The sequence below is a fragment of the Thamnophis elegans genome, chromosome 10 (assembly GCF_009769535.1).
Source record: "Thamnophis elegans isolate rThaEle1 chromosome 10, rThaEle1.pri, whole genome shotgun sequence".
In the NCBI taxonomy this organism is placed as follows: Eukaryota; Metazoa; Chordata; class Lepidosauria; order Squamata; family Colubridae; genus Thamnophis; species Thamnophis elegans.
The window spans coordinates 62,830,627-62,851,863 of NC_045550.1; the positions used below are offsets into that span (position 1 = coordinate 62,830,627).

Consider the following 21,237-nt stretch of genomic DNA (forward strand, 5'->3'; position numbering starts at 1 on the left):
TTGGAAATTGAACATTTTCTTTTCTTTGCTGATTGTTTTGGCTTGACACTGTAAGATCTTACTGCTTGGTTATAGAGTGATAAGAAGGGAAGCACACAGATGTCCCTTTGAAATATATCTCTAACCAGAGAAAAGTGAAAACAAACATTTTTGTGAATCTATGTTTAATTTTTTTTAATCTTCCAAGCTAGAGCAGCTGTGTTTGTTAGCTGGAAAGAATGGCACAATTTCAAAAGCAAACAGAAACCTTGAGCTTGCAAAAGATATTTTCAAAAATACAGAAATTATCAAATACATATGAGAAGATAGACAAGAAGTTGGAAGACTTAGAGCACATAACAGCAGAATATGATGAAGAAGTTGAAGATGTTTATCAAATGCAAAATGTGGTTATTAAAACCCCAAAAAATGAAGTGGAAAATGAATATAAAGAGATTAAATTTGCTGATATTTATGGTGATTGGCAGGTCTCTGAATATGGAAAGAGTGGAATACTGAAAGAGGAATCAAAGGGAGAGGAAATTTATCCCATATGGCAAGACACAGAAGAAGAAAAAGACAAAGAATTTATGGATTTAAAGAGAGAAATTTCATTAGCAATAGCATGGATAACACTACTGACAATCAAAGATAAACTGATTAGAGAAACAGAAAAAGGGCATCAAGATTACATGAAATATCTTATAAGCAAGGAGTTGCTAAGAGGAGTCCATATAAAGTTGATCAAGGAGATGATTAGAGGACTGGCACCACAAATGGCAAAAGATACGAGACTGTTTTGCTATTGGAAAGATACAGGTTGATAGATAGAAGAATATAATTTAAAACTAGTTAAACTTAGTGAAATTTATTGACAATAGATATAGTTTAAATAAATAATTGATAATGTTATTAATGTATACAATGGGTAGTGTTATGATGAGTAAAATTGGATATGAATATGGAATGGTACCCATGTAAGGAAAATTAGAAATCCCTTTGGATTATACATAAAGGTTAATTAAAAAAGGAAACCAACTTAGATGCAGCTAAAGTTTTGATTATAGGGGGGAAATGTTATGATACAGGATATAGTCAAATAAAGGAGGGATAAGAATAACAACGTATATATAGAAATGGGTATAATGTAGAAACTGGATGTAAATTTTAAACAGTGATTTGGAAAGGAGGATTAGAAAACTTTGTTATTAAATATTATGGATGTTTAGCTAGAATAGGACATAAGGATTTAGTGTTAGTGGAGGATCTTAGAAATAGTAATTGAAAGGCCAGTATGTGGTTATGTATTAAACTTTGGTATATTTTATGATGAAGGATGCTTAAACAATTATAGTCAAATGAAAATGGAGATATGATGATGGTGACATGTTTAAATATTTGAGTTAAAATTCTTGAGTTAATATGAAGTATGTTTGTTGACTGTGGAAGAGATGCACGAAAGTCTTTTTGTAACCAACTGATACACTTTCTACAGCATGTAAAGAAGGATTGTGTTTGTTTTAAATAAAATTTTTTAAAAAATTAAAAAAAGAATGCAGTACTGCAGGCTAACTTACCGCTCATTCCAGTAGTTCGATTCTCAATGGCTCAAGGTTAATTCAGCTTTCCCTCCTTCCGACATGAGTAAAATGAGGACCCAGATTATTGGGGGCAATATGCTGACTATGTAAACCGCTTAGAGAGGGGCTATAAAGTACTGGGAAGCGGTATATAAGTCTAAGTGTTACTGCTATTCAACATTTTTCAGATTTTAGCTAAAATCTTTTGAAATCACCAGATTCTGTAAAGTTAAGATGGAGAATTATTGGAATATATACAAACCTGACTTTGAGCGTCTTTTATTACTGGGCAACCAAATAAGGAAGGCTGTTGACTCTGATTGTTAAATTGCCGTATGGTGTGCATCGCAATACGAATCACTTCATTACTATGAGTGTTTATGTGGCGCCAACAACCGGGGCATAGAGCAAGGGATTGTGCTACCATTTTCTGTCCTGGAAGCAAGCCAATAATAAATTACCAAAAGGAAACAAAAGTAAGCAAATTAAAAAGGGAAGTTACATAGAAATTAGTACAGTATGCAAATTGGTAAGGTTTACAGTTAAAATAAAAGGAGAGGTAAGGTGTTATGACCTAGGCTTCCTGAGAAAGCATAAATCACAATCTTAGTCCCAAAATTTGTATTTGTATTTTGTATTTGTATTTAAGTTTATTTATATGCCGCCCTTTTCCCTGGGGGGACTCAGGGTGGCTTACAACTTAAAAGCGGGGGGGAACAAACTTTTAACATATAGAACAATACATCATTAAAACATAACATTCATACCATTCGGGCGGGTTGCAATCTTTAGCCCCAGGCCTGATGGGATAGCCAGTTTTTAAGGGCTGTGCGGAAGGTCTGAAGGGTGGTGAGGGTACGAATCTCCACGGGGAGATCATTCCATAGGGTCGGAGCTGCCACCGAGAAGGCCCTCCTCCGCGTGGTTGCCAGTCGACATTGACCGGCGGATGGAACTCGGAGGAGGCCTAATCGGTGAGATCTAATTGGTCGAATGGAGGTGATTGGCAGTAGGCGGTCTCTCAAGTACCCAGATCCACTACCATGAAGGGCTTTATGGGTGACGAGTAGCACCTTGAAGCGTACCCGGAGATCGACAGGTAGCCAGTGCAGCTCGCGGAGGATAGGTGTTATGTGGGTGAAGCGAGGTGCACCCACAACGCTCGCGCGGCCGCATTCTGGACTAGCTGAAATCGCCGAATACTCTTCAAGGGCAGCCCCATGTAGAGCACGTTGCAGTACTCCAGCCTAGAGGTCACAAGGGCACGAGTGACTGTTGTGAGAGCCTCCCGGTTCAGGTAGGGGCGCAACTGGTGCACCAGGCGGACCTGGGCAAATGCCCCCCTGGTCACAGCTGACAGATGGTGTTCGAAAGTCAGCTGTGGGCCTCTTTTATTTATATGGCTGTGAATTATGGTCATTAACAGTCTGCAAGGCTTCACAAACAGTCTGTGAAGATTCCGACAGATGTCTGCTTGAGTTGCCACAGTCTTTCAGAGGGATGTTGATTAAAAACCCACCTTATCTTACTGGGAACTGGAGACCTAATTGCCAAATAGAGCCGAGGTGGCGCAGTGGTTAGAGTGCAGCACTGCAGGCTACTTCAGCTGACTGCAGTTCTGCAGTTCAGCGGTTCAAATCTCACCGGCTCAGGGTTGACTCCGCCTTCCATCCTTCCGAGGTGGGTAAAATGAGGACCCGGATTGTTGTTGGGGGCAATATGCTGACTCTGTAAAACCGCTTAGAGAGGGATGAAAGCCCTATGAAGCGGTATATAAGTCTAACTGCTATTGCTATTGCTAAATGCAGAGCAAGGGCGAACTTAGCGCAGAGTCAAACAGAACTTTTCAAAGCTTGAACCGACCAGATAAACTAATTGCTTCCTGCAAAAGCTCACGTCCTGTTCTCTCCTGTTTTATGTCTGATGGGAGGGAGCAATCATCTCCAAGCCTTACTCCCAAGTCGACCCTTTTTTCTTAATTGTTCTTGCCATCTGGCAGCTCTCCGCACGCACACGCTGGGAACAGGCTCCCGCTGTTCTTCTGCCTTGCTAATGTCAGACTCTGGAGGCTCTGAGTGCAGATGGCCTTGCTCCGCTCTCTGCCCTTGTCTGAGCCCTTCCCCAGACTCCACGACTGGCCCACCTTCCTCCCAACCTCCTCACTGTCTGAATCTGCTGCCAGTTCTACTGGTTGCTGGTGGGCCACAACATAAGGAATCAAAAGAGTAATTTTGGAAAGGACGAGCAATGAGGGGCAATTCATCTAGAGAAATTAATGGTCGACAAAAAATATACCTTCCCTTTTAAACATTGGTTATTACATCTAACTCTGCATATATGGTTTTTTGCACATTCATATAAAAAGAAGTGATTTAGTCCCAGCCCATTAGGGTGGGTTTCAACCGGTTCACGGCAGTCCCCGCGAACTGGTCGGTCGGCGAACCTGGAAGTAAGTAACTTCCGTGAACGCGAAGGCCCACCCACCCGCGCTCCTTACCGGTCTTTGAAGGCTTCTGCGCTTCCACGCAGGCGCATGGCACATACAGTGCTGCAACGAATTCTCCAGAGCTAGCAGCTGGATGGCACATACAGCGCCTGAGCGGTCTCTGCGAGCAGCTGGAGCATCGCGCAGGCGCTAAGACGCATGCGTGAACTGCGCACAGTGCCGAGGACGCCGCCGGCCCCGTTCCAACCGAACCGGTTGGAACGGGATTAGCAACCCACCCCTGCAGCCCATATATGTTTGGCTTGTATAATCTTGCTAGACAAAAGGATGTATAGCACCCTACTCCAACGGTACCCTCCTGGTGATCACCCGGTCTATTAGAACTACAACTCCCAGAATTCCTTCCCAATATTCTTCTAGCTATGAATTCTGGGAGTTCTGAATACACTTACAGTATAAGGTAGGTGCAGCACTTTTAAGGGGAAAAAATGATTTTTTTTTTTTACAATTTAAAAGTTAAATTTTAAGGTCCTCATTCAGCCCCTTAATCATTTTCCAAAAATTCAAACAGCCCAAACATTTTTTCCCTGCACCTTCTATTTGGACAATATGCAACTCTGAAAATATTTTTCAGCTGAGCGATTCACATCTTAAAGTCTCGCTCATGAGGTACGGAATTACACATTGGAAATTGAAGTGAAAGCTACAGGTAGTCCTCGACTTACAACAATTTAGTTAGTGACCGTTCAAAGCAGTGGTGGGTTTCAAAAATTTTTGGAGCCTCTTCTGTAGGTGCTGCCTGCTTTCTGGGTCCACTGGTGGAACCTCTTCTAACCGGTTCGGTAGATTTGACGAACCGGTTCTACCGTACTGGTGCGAACTGGTAGGAACCCACCTCTGGTTCAAAGCTACAACGTCACTGGAAAATGTGACTTGCGACCATTTTTCCACAGTTAAGACCTTTTGTAGCATCCTCATGATCATGTTATCAAAGTGCAGATGCTAGGGAACTGGTTCATACTTATGACCGTGGCTGTGTCCTAGGATCATGTGATCCCCTTTTGCGACCTTCTGAACAAGCAAAGTCAAAGGGGAAGTCTTCACTTAACAACCAAGCTACTAACTTATCAACGGCAGTGATTAACAACTATGGCAAGAAATGGGGCAACGCTCGCTTAAGAAATGACTCACTTAACAACAGAAATTTTGGGCCGCGTTGTGGTCATAAGTTGAGGACTATCTGTACTGTGGTATCATCCTTTCCTGATCCCCACCCCCCCTCACAGGCGTTGGTTTAAATCTGGCCACTTATTTATTTTCTCCATTATTGTCGGGAATGGGGCGATTTTTTTTCAGACTTCTAACTCAAACATATACTCACCTTGGCTAAATTGGCAAATTTGTGAAATGGAGGTAAACTGTTGAGACCCACTAATGTCAATATCAGCCACGCAGTTTCCAGAGTGCTGAAAGAGAAGCAGAAAGAGACACCAATTTAAACCTGTTGTGTTAAATAAGGTACTGCACTTACCTGTGACGAATTGTGCAAATCCGCTGTTAAGTAACAGAACTTATGACTTCTATAGTTTTTGAAATCAAGTGCGTATCTTAATTCCCTTACATGTATTATTCTATTACATTATCTTTGAATCCTGTTATGCACTTACATACGGGGTGGGCTTCAAAAATTTCAGCAACGGGTTCTCTGCCCGGTTGCTGGGTGGGCGTGGCCATGGTGGGCGTGGCCAGGTGGCCTTCTGCACCACGGTGCTTGGGGGGGGCATTTTCCCCCTCCCCGGGCTCCGGAGGATTTCCTCGAGCCTCTGGGAGGGCACAAACTGCCTTCCCCGGACTCTGGAGGCTCTCCAGAAGCTGGAAACAGACTCCGACAGCAAGGGGCCCTATGAGTCAGCTCTGGAAGATAATTGGACCCAGGTGGTTGTAATTAGGCTCCTCCCAAAAGAGTATATAAGAAGAGACTTTGGGAGGAGGCTGTTTGCAGGATTCAACTAATATACTAACGCTGGAGAAGCTCTCATATGTATTTCTTATCTTGGAAGTCTGGGTTGCTGCCAAAGTCTTGTTGGTGTGTTAATTTACTGTGAATAAATTGTCTAGCAGTAATCTTGTGTCGGCGTGCCTCATCGTACAGAGTGGGGTGGTTCAGAACAGTTAGGTAAGCCACAGCCGCAGAAGCTATTAGACGGGTGATTAAGTAATTTTCCTAGCCTTTTCTTTACTCTCTCCTTCTTCTTGCGTCTCCATTTGGTTCCCGTCACTCCTGTTCTTTAGACTTTTTGGGGAGGTTTCCCCCCCACACTTGGCCTGGAAGGAAGTTGAATGAAAACCAGACGTGTTTCCGGAAAAAAAAGATTTATCATAACCGGTTCGCCAAACTCCACAAAAAATTAGCTACTAATTCTGATGAATTGTGCGAACCGGCTGAATCCCACCAGTGGAATCACCCAAATCTTTCACTGATTGGGCCAATGGACGAGGAGGGCCCTTTCTATTTCACCTATTTTTTTCTCCTCGGTGGTGGTATGTATATTATAAGGGGCACGGGGGCTCAGTGGCTAAGACGCTGAGCTTGTTGATCAGAAGGTTGAAAGTTGGCGGTTGAATCCCTAGTGCCACGTAACGGAGTGAGCTCCCGTTACTTGTCCCAGCTTCTGCCAACCTAACAGTTCGAAAGCACGTAAAAATGGAAGTAGAAAAATAGGAACCACCTTTGGTGGGAAGGTAACAGCGTTCTGTCCGCCTTTGGCATTTAGTCATGCCGGCCACATGACCACAGAAACGTCTTCGGACAGCGCTGGCTCTTCGGCTTTGAAACGGAGATGAGCACCGCCCCCTAGATTTGGAAACAACTAGCACGTATGTGCGAGGAAAACCTTTACCTTTACCTTACCTATGTATATTATATTTGGGTGAGTGGATATGGATGTGAGCTTGTAAAACATGGTCTAATAAAGTAGTTAGAAAACAAGCAATGGATTGTTTGTAGGACCTTCGCTCTCTATACACATACATTGCAGATAAGAGCTTCTGTATTTTATAATATGTCATGGAACAGATGCAGATACAGAGGTTTGTGCAAGGATTGAGGTCCCTCCCTGAGTTTGGCTAAATGCAAAACGGGAAACAAAACAAAAATTAGGGATTTTAATAGGTCTGCCAAGCTGAGGCAGCTGCCAGAAGTCAACTCCAGGAGTGTATTTATGAAACAAAACCAGTTTCCACACATCCAGTGCAGAGTTGTGTTTTTTAAATAAATCCTATTCTAACTCAATAACTTTCAACTTTGGAATTTATCCTGAGCTCCAATCAAGAAAAGACACCTAAGCACTTCTCTCCCAACCACACAGAATCAGATTCTTTCCTTCTATTGGTCTTCAGGGGTCAGGTGACTTTCTCTGGGCATGATAGGCAGGAATTATCTTTGAGAGAGCCAGCTGCTCCTCAACACTCAACAATCATTGCTTGGGGGCTGAGAAATTTGGGGAACTGAACTGCACACCTCTTAAAATAACCAAATGTGAGAAATATTGTTATAGGCAATGCATCTCATTGTGTTAAGATGGAATCAACTTATTCTCTGAAACACCTGAAGGTAAGACAAGAAGCAGTGGATGGAAACTAATCAAGGAGAGAAGCAATCTAGAAGGAAGGAGAAATTTCCTGATTGTGAGAAGAATTAATCAGTGGAACAACAAAAGTTGTTGGGCACTCCAACTCTGGGAGTTTTAAAGAAGAAATCAGACAACCATTTATGTGAAATGATATAGAATTTCCTTCTTGAGTAAGGGGTTGGGCTGGAAGACCTCCAAGGTCCCTTCCAACTCTGTTATTCTATTATACCCATCCTTGAGTCTGGTGCCAAAACACAGTTTCTCCTCAAGCTTTATATTAAGGTACTTTTGGTCTGGTTGCCCATGGTGATCCTGGAAGCCTTATACTGTACGCCTTTCTCTTTCTTCTTGCTGTCCCACTCACCCCGCAAACTCTTTTCTGCCACTTCAAAGGAGGAAGGATGAATACTTACTGCATTTGAGGTCCTTAAAAGTTCACACTTTTGCCAAGGCCTTTTCGCAGCAACTGGACACACGGTTTCTCTTACTCCATACACGATATGGAGTTTTTTTTCAGGACCTGTCTGAAAAGATGACTTACGTGAGTGCTGTTGCAGTTTGATTTATGTATTTAATAAATTGATATAGCTGTTGTGGCCCGCCAGTGGCCAGCAGAACGGGCAGCTGTTGGACAGTGAGGACAGTGAGGAAGTTGGGGATGAACATGGGCCAGTCCTGGAGGCTGGGGAAGGCTCAGACGAGGGCTCTGCATCAGAGGCAGAGTAGTGGTGGTGGTGGGGCAAGGCTGTCTGGCAGTGATCAGCTGCTTTCAGAACTATACAGCAGTAAAACAGAGGAACAGCTGGAGCCTATTCCCAGTGTGCGCATGCGCAGAGCTACCAGAAGAAGAGAACAACTCAGAAATGAGGGTCGACTTGGGAGTAAAGTCACAGATGAAGGTGAATGGTCCCCCCCCATAGGAATTAAAAGAGGAGCGAAAGGGGATTGGGCTTTTGCATGAAACAATTCTTTTGTTCATTTGTTAGATTTGTTTCAGGAGTGTGGAGATCTGTCCGTGAATCCCAGAGACTCTGTGCCCAGTCTTTCCTTGCACAGGGCCTCATTTGGAAAATATTTACATGGCAGCTTTCCAAGATAGATAAGGTCTGTAGCAGTGGTGGGTTTCATATTTTTTTAGAACCGCTTCTGTAGGTGTGGCCTGCTTTGTGGGAGTGGCGTGCTGACCATGTGACTGGGTGGGAGTGGCTTGCCAGCCATGTGACTGGGTGGGTGTGGCCAACTTGTAAAATGTGGTGAAACTCACTTAACAATGCTCTTGCTTAGCAACAAAAATGTTGGCTCAGAAACTCTGACATTTGAAGGACGCAAGCCTTAAAGCTGTTAAGTTACAAGACCCTTGCACCCCTAACCCTTTAGAAAAAACCCCAGGGATGTTCAAACTTGACAGCTTTAAGACTTGTGGACTTCAACTCCCAGAATTCCTCCTCTTGCTCTTCATCTTGATGATGTGCGGACGGGCGGGGGGAGGGAGCTGGAACCGGTTCTAAACGGCATTGTAGATTTGTGGAACCTCTTCTATAGAAGAGGTTAGAACTGGCAGGAACCCACCCCTGGTCTGTAGTCATAAATACGTCTTTGAAAGACTATTTGCCAGGCCTTTCCTGAATGTGAATGAGTGGAATTCACATTCATTTAATAAAAGGGGTTTTGTCGGAACTAGGACTCTGCCTTGTGCTTTTTGGGGAAACCTAGGTCAGAACACCGGCTACCCATCTTGAATATATGATTCTGTGCAGCTAACAGTTAAAACAACTTAGAAACATAGTGAATCATAACCAATGATTAAAAACATAAATAGTGTGATGTGTCCCAATGCTGCATTCTTGTTTTGCCGGCCAACTGACCTGGCTGGCCCATGTCTTAACAATAAAAAAAAACTCCTTGCCACGTTCTTCTGTTTACTTGCAGCATGAAATGATTCAAAGAAGCTCAGAGAAATAGTTAAAAGTTGTATCAATACAAGAAGTCCTCGATTTACAACCATTTGTTTAGCAAAGTTACATATGAATTGTGCAAAGTTACAGCAAGTTTTTTTTTGCGGGGGGGGGGGGCGTGGGGAGAATGACCGTCCTCACACTTACTATCAACCCAGCGCCATCACGGTGACATGATTGAAATTTGGGCACGTGGCAACTGGCATGCATTTATGACGGTCTGGCATCTTGAGGGTCATCATTTATGACTTTCCCAGACAGCTACTATCAATCAAAATCAATGGGGAAAGCTGGATTCACTTAATGACTGCATGATTCATAGAACAGCGGTGATTCACTTAGCAACTGTGCCCCCCCAAAAGTAGTAGAATCAGCTACAGTTCATGAAACCACCTTGTTTAGTAACAGAAATTCTAGTCCCAACTAATGGCCATAGGTTGAGGACTATCTATAATGGCTGTGAACAGGGCAGCACTTTGGATTCAGAGAGGAAAAGGTGTTTCTTTGGATTACGCAGGTCCCTCCTTATTGCAGCGTGATCCCTGGAATACACCTGATCGACTTAGGAAGCTGCCAAGAGGGTGTGTGTGCGTACCCACAATCTCTCAGAAGAACAGAAGATTAGGGGACTGGAGACTAAAACATATGAAGAACGGTTGCAGGAACTGGATATGTCTAGTTTAATGAAAAGAAGGACCAGGGGAGACATGATAGCAGTGTTCTAATATCTCAGGGGTTGCCACAAAGAAGAGGGAGTCAAGCTATTCTCCAAGGCACCTGAGGGCAGAACAAGAAGCAATAGGTGGAAACTAATCAAGGAGAGAAGCAATTTAAAACTAAAAGAGAAATGTCCTGATAGTTAGAAGAATTAATCCATGGAACAACAGTTGTGAATACTCCAACACTGGAAGTTTTTAAGAAGATGTTGGATAACCATTTGTCTGAAGTGGTGTAGGGTTTCCTGCCTGAGCAGGGGGTTGGACTAGAAGACCTCCAAGGTCTCATCCAAGCCTGTTATTCTATTCAACCTCTGACCCTTGGAATCCAACCGATTCCCTTGGATCAATTTCAGGATTACCAATTCATTCCATGAGTTAAACTCACAGAAGTCCCAAGTTAGGCAATGTTAAATGAAATGCACCAAATCGTTACACCATATTATGTTTGTATGGCAAAACAGCAGAATTGGGAAGGAAGATTGTGCTCCCAAAATTTAGGACCGCAGCTCCAATAATTCCCCCAATTTTGGGGACTGAAATCCAACCTACTTCAAAAGTGCCGGACTTATGAAGGTTGTTTGAAGACATGGAAGAACCCAAAACAAAGTTTTTGAAAATAAATTGGGTAGTTGGAATGCAAATTCCCTCACAGGGTTTGAGGTTGAGGTTTGAGGTTTATTCGATTTATATGCCGCCCTTCTCCCAAGGACTCAGGGCGGCGTACAACATTAAAAGAAACACATACTACAAAAGTTAAAAAGAAATTAAATAGGATATCCCCAAACCCAATTAAAATTAACAGTGACACATTTTTTAAAAGAATTCAAATTAAAATTAACAACAATCAATACTTTGATTTGTTTTGTTCAGGCCAGGCTGGCTTGCTGGAAAAGCCAACTTTTTAGGGTGCGTCGGAAGGACTGGAGGTCGGGGATTATACGAAGCTCTGGGGGCAGCTCATTCCAGAGGGAAGGCGCTCCCACAGAGAAGGCTCTCCCCCTGGGGGTCACCAGTCGACACTCTCTGGCCAACTCTGTGGGATCGCACTGGATGATGGGAGGCTACCGGTGGCAGTAGGTGGTCTCGCAGGTACCCTGGGCCTAAGCCGTGGAGCGCTTTAAAGGTCATAATTAGTACCTTGAATCGCACCCGGAAGAAAACCAGCAACCAGTGCAGGCCGCCTAAAAGGGGTGTAACATGGGAGTACCTGGGTACCCCTATGACAACCCGCGCAGCCGCATTTGGAGCAGTTGAAGCTTCCGGGTGCTCTTCACAGCTTGTGGAATTAATGATATTGAGATGAAGTTCAATATTTTTTGGATTATGTTTTTTTTTTTTTAAATATATTTTTTATTATGTTTTCATTCTATACAATCACATATTCACTGTGCTTAATCAGGGCATATAACATTGAATAATAAACACGGCCCTCACTTATATAGAAAATGCCCTCTACAATACAAACCCAGTATACCACCTTGGCCCGCCATACACCCTCTTTCAACCCCCTCCAACTTTCATTCTTCCTTCTCACACACCCCTCTACGCCTACTTCCCCTCCCCTTCTTTCTAACCCTAACCCTATCACTCCCTCTAATCCATTCCCTCCCTCCCTTCTCCTCCTCCTCTCTCTCACCCTCTCCACCCTCCTTCTTCTTTCACTCGACTCTTTCCTTCGGTATCTATTACCTTCCAGTATATTCGGTTTGTTCTATTTTCGCACTAACATTGAAAAGCCACAGTATACAAATACAATCATGGAATTTAACACATATTGTATTTCCTCCCTCCCCCCTCCCCCCTCCCCCTAAATCCCCACCTCCCTTCCCTCCCCCCGACTTCCCAAAGACCATACGTGGTATAGGATTATGTTTTGAAGGTCCACTTACTGTCACTAAATGCTCATTGGAATAGCAATGGGATTCCTTTCAGCAAATCTTAGAGTGGAGGAAATGGGATTGCAAAAGAGAAAATTTCCAAATCAAATGAACTAAATACAGCAAATATAATTATTTGCCATGCACGAAATACCCTGAAAATAAGCCCTGCCCTGAAAATATTGCAACACAGCAGCAGCCATGAGGTGACCACGCTCACTGCCTCCTGGACCTCAAAAATAATAAGACCTTCCCGAAGATAAGACCAAGTGCTTATTTTTTTTGGGGGGGGAATAAAATAAAACCCTGTCTTATTTTTGGGGAAACAGTATTTTTTTTTCCTTTCTGTTAAATTAAACATTAAATCTGGGGAAAATGATCACCATTCAGTGTTGGATAGGATGTGCTGATGGTGCATTCTCGTGCAAATCCCCAATTATGAAATTGCCCATTAATTAGCTTTTTGACGTTGTTACCAAATTTACTTACTGATCCATAGGCAAGAAGGATGCTACCTGGGGCAAACTTATTTCCATGACTTCTGCCTTCGTTAAGTATTTTTACTGCTCTGTCCACGACACCGAGAACCTCTGGATTATTGCTGTCCACTATGTCATGGGCATCCTTTGCTTGGCAAAGTCCAACGCTGAGGACTAGCAGAATGAAGACTTCCATATCCAGGTGAGAGAAGCTCCTTCTGAAATCTGATGAATGTGGGATGGGGAGAAAGAGCTCCAATATAACTAGTGTGTGGGGGGGTATATCCTCCTAACGGAAATTGGAGTGCTTAAAGTAAACAAAACACAGGCAAAAATGTTTCATGAGCTTCGGTCATACTGAACTCAAGTATGTCAGTGTGAACATCCTTTGGGGTTTATTTAAGCGTTTGCTTTTTTAAAAAAAAAGAGAAATACCAAGTTTATTCACTTGCAGTTCACAATACAAGTTGTTACTTTGCAATGTCAGGGTCAGAACATACGGTTCTGGCTGTAGGTCGCTTTGGGTTGGTCCAAGAATAATCTCCGGATTGATAATAAGCAAGTTTCAAAGAGAGAAAGAATGGAACTTTTTAAATAAGTTTTTTTTATTTTTTATTTTCATACAAATAACCACATGTGTACCATTACATCATCACCAACACTATCTTCTGTTACTCAATATTATATCAATTCCTCTTACCGTCAACCCCCCAAAGACTATTATTTGCTCTTCTGCTTTCCATACACCATATTTATACCATCACTTCCTTGCCTCTTATCCCTTTCTCCTCCTTCCTACCTCCTTTCTTCCCTCTATCATCCTTCTCTACTTCCCCATCCTCTCTCCTCCTCCTCCCTCCTCTTTCCACTCCTTCTTTCTCTCCTCCTCTTTTGCCCCATCTACCCTCTCTCCTAACCCCTCTCTTCCTCCAGAAAGAAAGAATGGAACTTAATCGTTTCCAAAGTTTGCAACTTTCCCTATTCTGTTTCCAAGCTTGAAGAAATAATTATGTCCATAACAGGATTAAACAGGAGTAAAAAAATAAATAAAAATGGTGGAATTGCTGGTTTCATCATTTTTACGATGTAAAAAAGATGTTGAGACTCTAGGAAGAGTGCAGATAAGAGTAACAAAGATGATTAGAGGGCTGGAGGCTAAAACATAGAAGAACGGATGCAGGAACTGGATATGTCTCACTGTTTGTATTCCCCTCCCCATGAATTGTAAGCCGCCCTGAGTCCCCCCAGGGAAAAGGGCGGCCTATAAATAAACTTTCCAATTCCAATTCCAATTCCAATGTCTAGTTTAATGAAAAGAAAGACTAGGGGAGACATGATAGCAGTGTTCCAGTATCTCAGGGGTTGCCACAAAGAAGAGGGAGTCAAGCTATTCTCCAAAGCACCTGAGGGTAGGACAAGAAGCAATGGGTGGAAACTAATCAAGGAGAGAAGCAACCTAGAACTAAAGAAACATTTCCTGACAGTGAGAACAATTAATCAGTGGAACAATTTGCCTCCAGAAGTTGTGGATGCTCCAACACTGGAAGTTTTTAAGAAGATGTTGGATAGTCATTTGTCTGAAGTGGTGTAGGGTTTCCTGCCTAAGCAGGGGGTTAGACTAGAAGACCTCCAAGGTCCCTTCCAACTCTGTTATTCTAATTCTAAAAACTACAAGATGAAGGAAGGAAAAATGAGTTGTTCTTTTTAAAAAAATAATAATTAAGGGATGGAGAACTGGCTTTTATTGAAGGTGATATTCCTGCAGAAGTCAACCTCTGGAGCAGAGATCTGGCAAATGGAATATAATCAGTTGCAATGGGGAGATAAACACTGGCCAAGCCCACATAGAAATACTGTAGAATAGAACTGGAAGGGACCTCGGAGGTCTTCTAGTCCAGCCCTCTGCTCAAGCAGGAGAACCTCTACCATTTCAGACAAGTGACTGCCCAGTCTCTTCTCAAAAACCTCCATTGATGGAGTGCCCACAATTTCTGGAGGCAAGCTGTCCCACTGGTTAATTGTCTTCACTATTAGGAAGTTCTCCTTAATTCCAGGATGCTTCTCTCTTTGTTTAGTTTCCAACCATTGTTTCTTTGTCCATGAGGGGTCTGGATCTATATTTGATTCTCCAGCCCTTGTGATATCACTGCTTTTAACTTGGGAACTCCAATCACCTTCGAAAATATCTGTAGTGCAGAAGATGACTTTGATTCATGTTATTGCCACATTCTTGCCAGTGAGCAATAGCAGTTAGCAATAGCAATAGCAGTTAGACTTATATACCGCTTCATAGGGCTTTCAGCCCTCTCTAAGCGGTTTACAGAGTCAGCATATTGCCCCCAACAACAATCTGGGTCCTCATTTTACCCACCTCGGAAGGATGGAAGGCTGAGTCAACCTTGAGCCGGTGAGATTTGAACAGCCGAACTGCAGAACTGCAGTCAGCTGAAATAGCCTGCAGTGCTGCATTTAACCACTGTGCCACCTCGGCTCTTGACCTCTGTGAGGTCAAGAATATGGCAAGAGATGTGCTCTGGAGTTGTGCTGAACCATGGAACTTTCCTTGAAAACACTTAAAAGCAGAAAGATTTTAATACTATTTACTGATTAATATTTTCAAGTAACAAACTTGGGATTTTAGCAAGCCAAAATGGATTTTGTTGTTGTTGTTGTTAGTTGCGGAGTTGTGTCCGACTGATCGCGACTCCATAGACAATGTTCCTCCAGGCCTTCCTGTCTTCCATCATCCTCTGGAGTCCATTTAAGCTCACGCCTACTGCTTTGATGACTCCATCCATCCACCTCATTCTCTGTCGTCCTCTTCTTCTTTGGCCCTCAGTCTTTCCCTCAGCATGAGGCTCTTCTCCAGGCAGTCCTTCCTTTTCACTAGGTGGCCAAAGTATTTGAGTTTCCTCTTCAGGATCTGGCCTTCTAAAGAACAGTCAGGGTTGATCTCCTCTAGAATTGATCAGTTTGATTGTCTTGCAGCCCAAGGGACTCGCAGGAATCTTCTACAGCACCAGAGTTCAAAGGCCTCCATCCTTTGGCGCTCAGCCTTTCTTATGGTCCAACTTTTCACAGCCATACATTGCAACGTATAGTGTTAGTATTTAAGGCAAACATATTGTGGGAACTGGTGGTTGACTTGTTCTCCAAAGCCCCAGAGGGCAGGTCTTATTGCACTGCACATGCGCGCGCAGTGCACATCAAGCGACATGGGCATGCCGCAGCCATGAGCAAACAGGCAGTAGCGACTGCTGGAACCCACCCCTGGTTTCCATCCATTGTTTCTTGTTTTGCTTTTGGTGCTTTGGAAAATAGCTTGATCCCCTCTTCTTTGTGGCAGCCCCTCAAATAATGGAATACTGCTATCATGTCACTCCTGGTCCTTCTTTACTCTAGACTAACCATGCCCAGTTCCTGCAACTACTCTTCATATGTTTTAGTCTCCAGGCCTTTAATCATCTTAGTTGTAAACAGTGGAATCAATCACAAGAGCCGTGGTGGCGCAGTGGTTAGGGTGCAGTACTGCAGGCCACTTCAGCTGACTATTATCTGCAGTTCAGCGGTTCTAATCTCACCGGCTCAAGGTTGATTCAGCCTTCCATCCTTCCAAGGTGGGTGAAATGAGGACCCAGACTGTGGGGGCGATATGCTGACTCTGTAAATCGCTTAGAGAGGGCTGAAAGCCCTATGAAGCGGTATATAAGTCTAACTGCTATTGCTATTGCTAATCGATCGATCGATCTACCTACCTTCTATCTATCTATCTATCTATCTATCTATCTATCTATCTACCTATCTATCTATCTATCTATCTATCTATCTATCTATCTATCTATCTATCTATCATCTATCCATCCATCCATCCATCCATCCATTCATCTCTGTGTGTGGATATGGATATAATAATAGTTAATAGTTAATACACACACACAATTTACACACACACACATATATTTGATTATTCCAAAATTTAGAGGGTTCAGAAATAGCACCCTGTATCTATGTTGATTCTGGGATAGAAATAATGAGCACTTTGCTTATTTATTAATTGAAAACCTATATGCCTCCCATATTGGTGACTGTAGGTATTTTACAATCAATAAAACAACAATATAAAACATTTAAAACAATAAATAGCAACACCAAACCTGGTTTAAAATGGACAAAGGTGGCCAAAGAAGGGAGCAAGACGCCCACGAGAAGGAGGTACCATCTTATCTTAGTCCATTAACCATCTCCAGAATGGCATGCCCCCAATGGGGCCCAGGCCAGTTGGCCAGGTCACTGCAGCGGGTGTGTGTGTGTGTGTGATGCTCCAGAGAGCACTTTACTTGCTGCTTTGCCAGTTTGAGAAATTGTTACGTTGCAGTTTACATTTGCTGCCAGTGATCCCATGGCGTGCTTCTTCGTTGCATCATGGTTGTTTATGTGTGGACACACAAAAGTATGGAATGGTTTGTTCTGTTCCATTGTAAATAGTTGTGGAGGCTCTATGTAATCCAACAGATTTCTGTTGTTTTTTTTTAAAATTGATCCTATCTTCAGAGGGTTAACTTGTACTCTTCCTGATGTTGAGCAGCAAATATATCCATCTATTCCCAGAATTTGGATGCTAAGAATATCTGGACGGCTCCTAAGTCAACAAACTGGGTGACCAGAAAAAAGTTTCCACTAAGTAATATTCGTATCAGCTCTTCAGGAAACCTTGTGGCTGGAAGGAGGCAAACAATGAAAAGGAGAATAAACCCTGCTTTTTCCAAGGAGCTTCTTTGTGGCCCTTAGGGCAGCGGTTACCAACTAGAGTCAGCGAATGCTGGCTGGGGAATTCTGGGAGTTGAAGTCCAGACATCTTCAAGTTGCCAAGGTTGAGAAACACTGCCTTAAAACCTTACTCTTCTCTATATTGAATTTGATTATGTTAAACAGGGCCCAGTGTTCATGTCCTTTGAGATCCATCTGGATCTTGAGCCTATCTTCTGGGATGTTGGCTATTCCTGTCAGTTTAGTGTCATCTGCAAATCTGATGAAGTCCCCTTCTATTTCCTCATCTAAATAGTTTATGAAGATGTTGAAGAGAACTGGCCTAAAATGGAACCTTGGGATATCCCACTGCTTCCTTCCTTCCATGTAGATGCAATTCCATTGAGGACTACATGTTGAGTGTGATTTGTTAGCCAGTTACAAATCCATCTGGTGGTGATGCTGTCTATATCACATTTTTTTAAAGCTTACCAAGAAGTAGGTTGTGATCTACTTTGTCAAACGCCTTACTGAAATCCAAGTATACTATGCACACTGCATTTTGCTGGTCCACTAATGTAGTCACTTTGTCAAAGAATTAAATAAGATTTGTTTGGCATGATCTGTTTTTGACAAACGTGTGTTGGCTTCTGGTTATAACTTTGGTTGCTTTTAGTGTGCACAGATCTGTTGCTTGATTATCTTTTCCAGGATCTTCCTGGGTATTGATGTCATGCTGATTGGTCTGTAGTTTTCTGTATCTGTGCCCCCCTCCTTTTTTTGAAGATGGGACTACATAATCTATTTTTTAGAGGTACCAGTGCTCTGGTAGTTCCCTGGTGCTCTGGGATATTTGAAAAATATGGTAAAGTGCAGAGGTCGTTTGCTGCCGGTTCGACCCAGATTGGCCGAACCGGTAGTAGCAGTGACGAGAAGTTCCGCCCACCTGCCTGGACACTTCTGCGCATGCGCAGAAGTGTCGTGCACGCATGGGGGAGCTCGCCTGAACTGGTAGTAAAAAAATTAGCAACCCACCTCTGGTTCAGTGGTTCTGAGATGACACCTGCCAATAGAATTCTGGGTTGTAATCCATCAGGTCCTGGTGATTTGAACTTGTTTAGCGTGAACAAATATTCTCTTACCATTTTCTTGCTTATTTTAATTTGTGTTCATAGTCTGTCTTTTATGAGCTGTATTATCTTTTTGCCTGAAGACAGATGCAAAGAATGAATTAAGTAACTCTGCCTTCTCTCCATTACCTGTTACTTTTTTGCCACCTTCTCTTGTTAGTGGATTGGTTATTTTTCTTGTTTTTTTTAATATGTTGAAAGAAACTTTTTTAATTATTATTTTTGGCATTTGTTGCAAGTCTTACTTTATTCTGAGCCTTAGGTTTCCCTAACTTCATCTTTGCAAGATTGGGCTATTTGTTGGTATTTGAAAAGCACTTTTGAGACAGGTAGTAGAACTGTAACTTCTTCAGAAGAGCCCTCTGTTGATTTTTTATGACCATGTCTGTGGCCCTGTTTGTGTCCATGGGCATGGCCAAGGCTCCACCTGGTTTCATGAATGCATTGTCTTCTCAGATCAGGATGGAATTTCTCCTCAACTCTTGGATGTCCGGTATGAGTAGAGATTCTGGAAATATTTCAGAAAATACACATTTCAGGAACCTGGAGGCATCTTAAGATACCTCTGAAATGTTGTTCAGTCATTGGGCATTCTCCAAACAATGTATTTACTTAAATGCATTCAACATATTTAATTCCACATTTCCACTTTATCAAAGCACTAATATACTCTAATTATATATCAGCCAATTCTCCTAGCTTGATGAGCCCAACTGACTGGTTTATTTTCATCCAACACACAATATTTTATTGCCTGGAATTAAGTAGAAACGAGCACCTTCCCTTCCACCTAGAAAATATTTCTGAGCTCTAAGAGGGCAACTTTTTTTAAAATTACGGTTTTACTTTTCTGGGCAACAAGACCTGCGGTGAGATAAGAGTAAGCCAAGTTGGCAGGCTAGGATTGTCTTTTTTAAAAAAAGTGAGTAGTCTGGCATTGCCTATTTTAAAAAGCAAAGTGCTGCCAAGAAGAATGTCCACATGTCTCTGAAAACTATATGGTAGATGACGCAGGCCTATCTTCTCCCCCCCTCCTGCCTCCCCAACATCCCTTGTTTTTCTACATCTTTGTCCTTGAGAAAGCTGGGTCCTTCTACCAAGTGGTAGGGCCAGCTTGGAGATGTTTTAAAGGCAGTTTTCTTATTTCTGGTGACTACCAGATACAGCTGCTCCATTTCCTATTTCTCTCGGCAGCGCCCAGGATTGATAGCAGGGGGTGGTAGTAATTTAACAACCAGTTTGCCTGAATTGGTGCGAACCTGCTAAATCCCATCACTGCCTTTAGGACCTTATAGGATTTACCCACCACCATTAGAATAGCAAAAGACACAAGGCTCACTATATTGCACAACCCCCTGGAGCATCTCAATACCCAAACCCCAGAAGCCTATAAAAACCCATCCACTCACTCAGCCATTTGGTCAGTCACCCCAGAAACATTTGTTGCTGTCCCTGAAGTTCCTGATATCCAAATAAACAAGAGATCATCTTTCCAACCAGCCAGCCTCCATTTTATTTCCAGTGTCTTTCTCTCGCCTTGGAACTAGACTGAATTTTTCTTCCAACAGTATGAACAATGACATTAAAAGTAAATGTATTTCTATTGTATGTCTTTGGTCTTCATATGTATGTAAATGTAGAGTTAAGAATTACTGTATATACTCAAGTATAAGCCTAGTTTTTCAGCCCACTTTTTGAGCTGAAAAAAGCCGCCTCGGCTTATACTCGAGTCAGTGAAAAATTTGCCCGAAATGGAGGAGAAAAAGGGCCGTGGCCATGCCGCTGGGTGATGCTCGTGAATGGCCCAGCGCCCCTGAGTTTCCCCTCCCTCTGTGTCAGTTTGCCGCGCAGCGTGCACCGCACCATCCCCCTCCTCACGTTCTAATGTAACGTAGGGCTATCTTACGATTCCCCTTCCTCCCCCTCCTGCCGCTCTGCAACGATGTCCCACCTCCTCCTTGTTATGGCAAGCAGCCACATAGCAATGTCCCACCTCCTCTGGTACAGTGATCCAATGATAGGAATCACTGTGCCGTGTGTCATAGGAGGCGGGACATCATCATCACAGCGGGACATCAGCATCATGAGGTGAGTGAAGTATTTCATTGAATACACCGGTATTGTGTGATAATAATTTGTTATGCAGAGCAAATTTTTACAATGGCTACTGTATATTTAATGGGCACAGGCAGGCTGTATATGTTATTCAGTGGGCAATGGCATTATTGGTATCTATTTTTATTTTTGAAATTTATCGGTAGCTGCTGCATTTCCCACCCTAGGCTTATACTCGAGTCAATAACTTTTCCAGTTTTTTGTGGTAAAATTAGGTGCCTCGGCTTATATTCGGGTCGGCCTATACTCGAGTATATACGGTAGTTCATTTCAATGACTCCCTGACTCCATACCCAGCCAAAATTTTCTTTTTTTTAATTAAAAAGTTTTTTATTAAACACACATTAAAACATTGGACCCAGTGTCACCGTCCTGGCAATGTCTTTGCCATACATACTGGAATATAAAGTTAAATATTATAACCACCATGCTTATTTACAATTGGTCTATTCAGTATTTACAAATATAAGGACATCGTATTTCCATCCATGTTGCTTTCTTCTTGTTTTATACATTTTCACTGTTAGGATTTCGTACATAATTCCAATCTCCATTCTATAAATCTTAGTCATTGCTTAT

The 21,237-nt window shown here is 42.6% G+C and overlaps 1 protein-coding gene across 1 annotated transcript in view; it reads right to left on the bottom strand.

The window, feature by feature from the left end:
* Positions 1-13,472, bottom strand: part of LOC116513688 (kininogen-1-like) — a 28,697-nt gene extending 15,225 nt beyond the window's left edge. Inside the window, exons 1-4 of the mRNA XM_032224871.1 lie at positions 12,678-13,472; positions 8,051-8,161; positions 5,387-5,471; positions 1,822-1,994 (exon numbers count right to left, since the gene is read on the bottom strand). Coding sequence (XP_032080762.1) covers positions 1,822-1,994; positions 5,387-5,471; positions 8,051-8,161; positions 12,678-12,863 — 555 coding nt within the window. The 5' untranslated portion in view covers positions 12,864-13,472. The remainder of the gene's footprint in view (positions 1-1,821; positions 1,995-5,386; positions 5,472-8,050; positions 8,162-12,677) is intronic.
* Between the last annotated feature and the right edge of the window lie 7,765 nt (positions 13,473-21,237).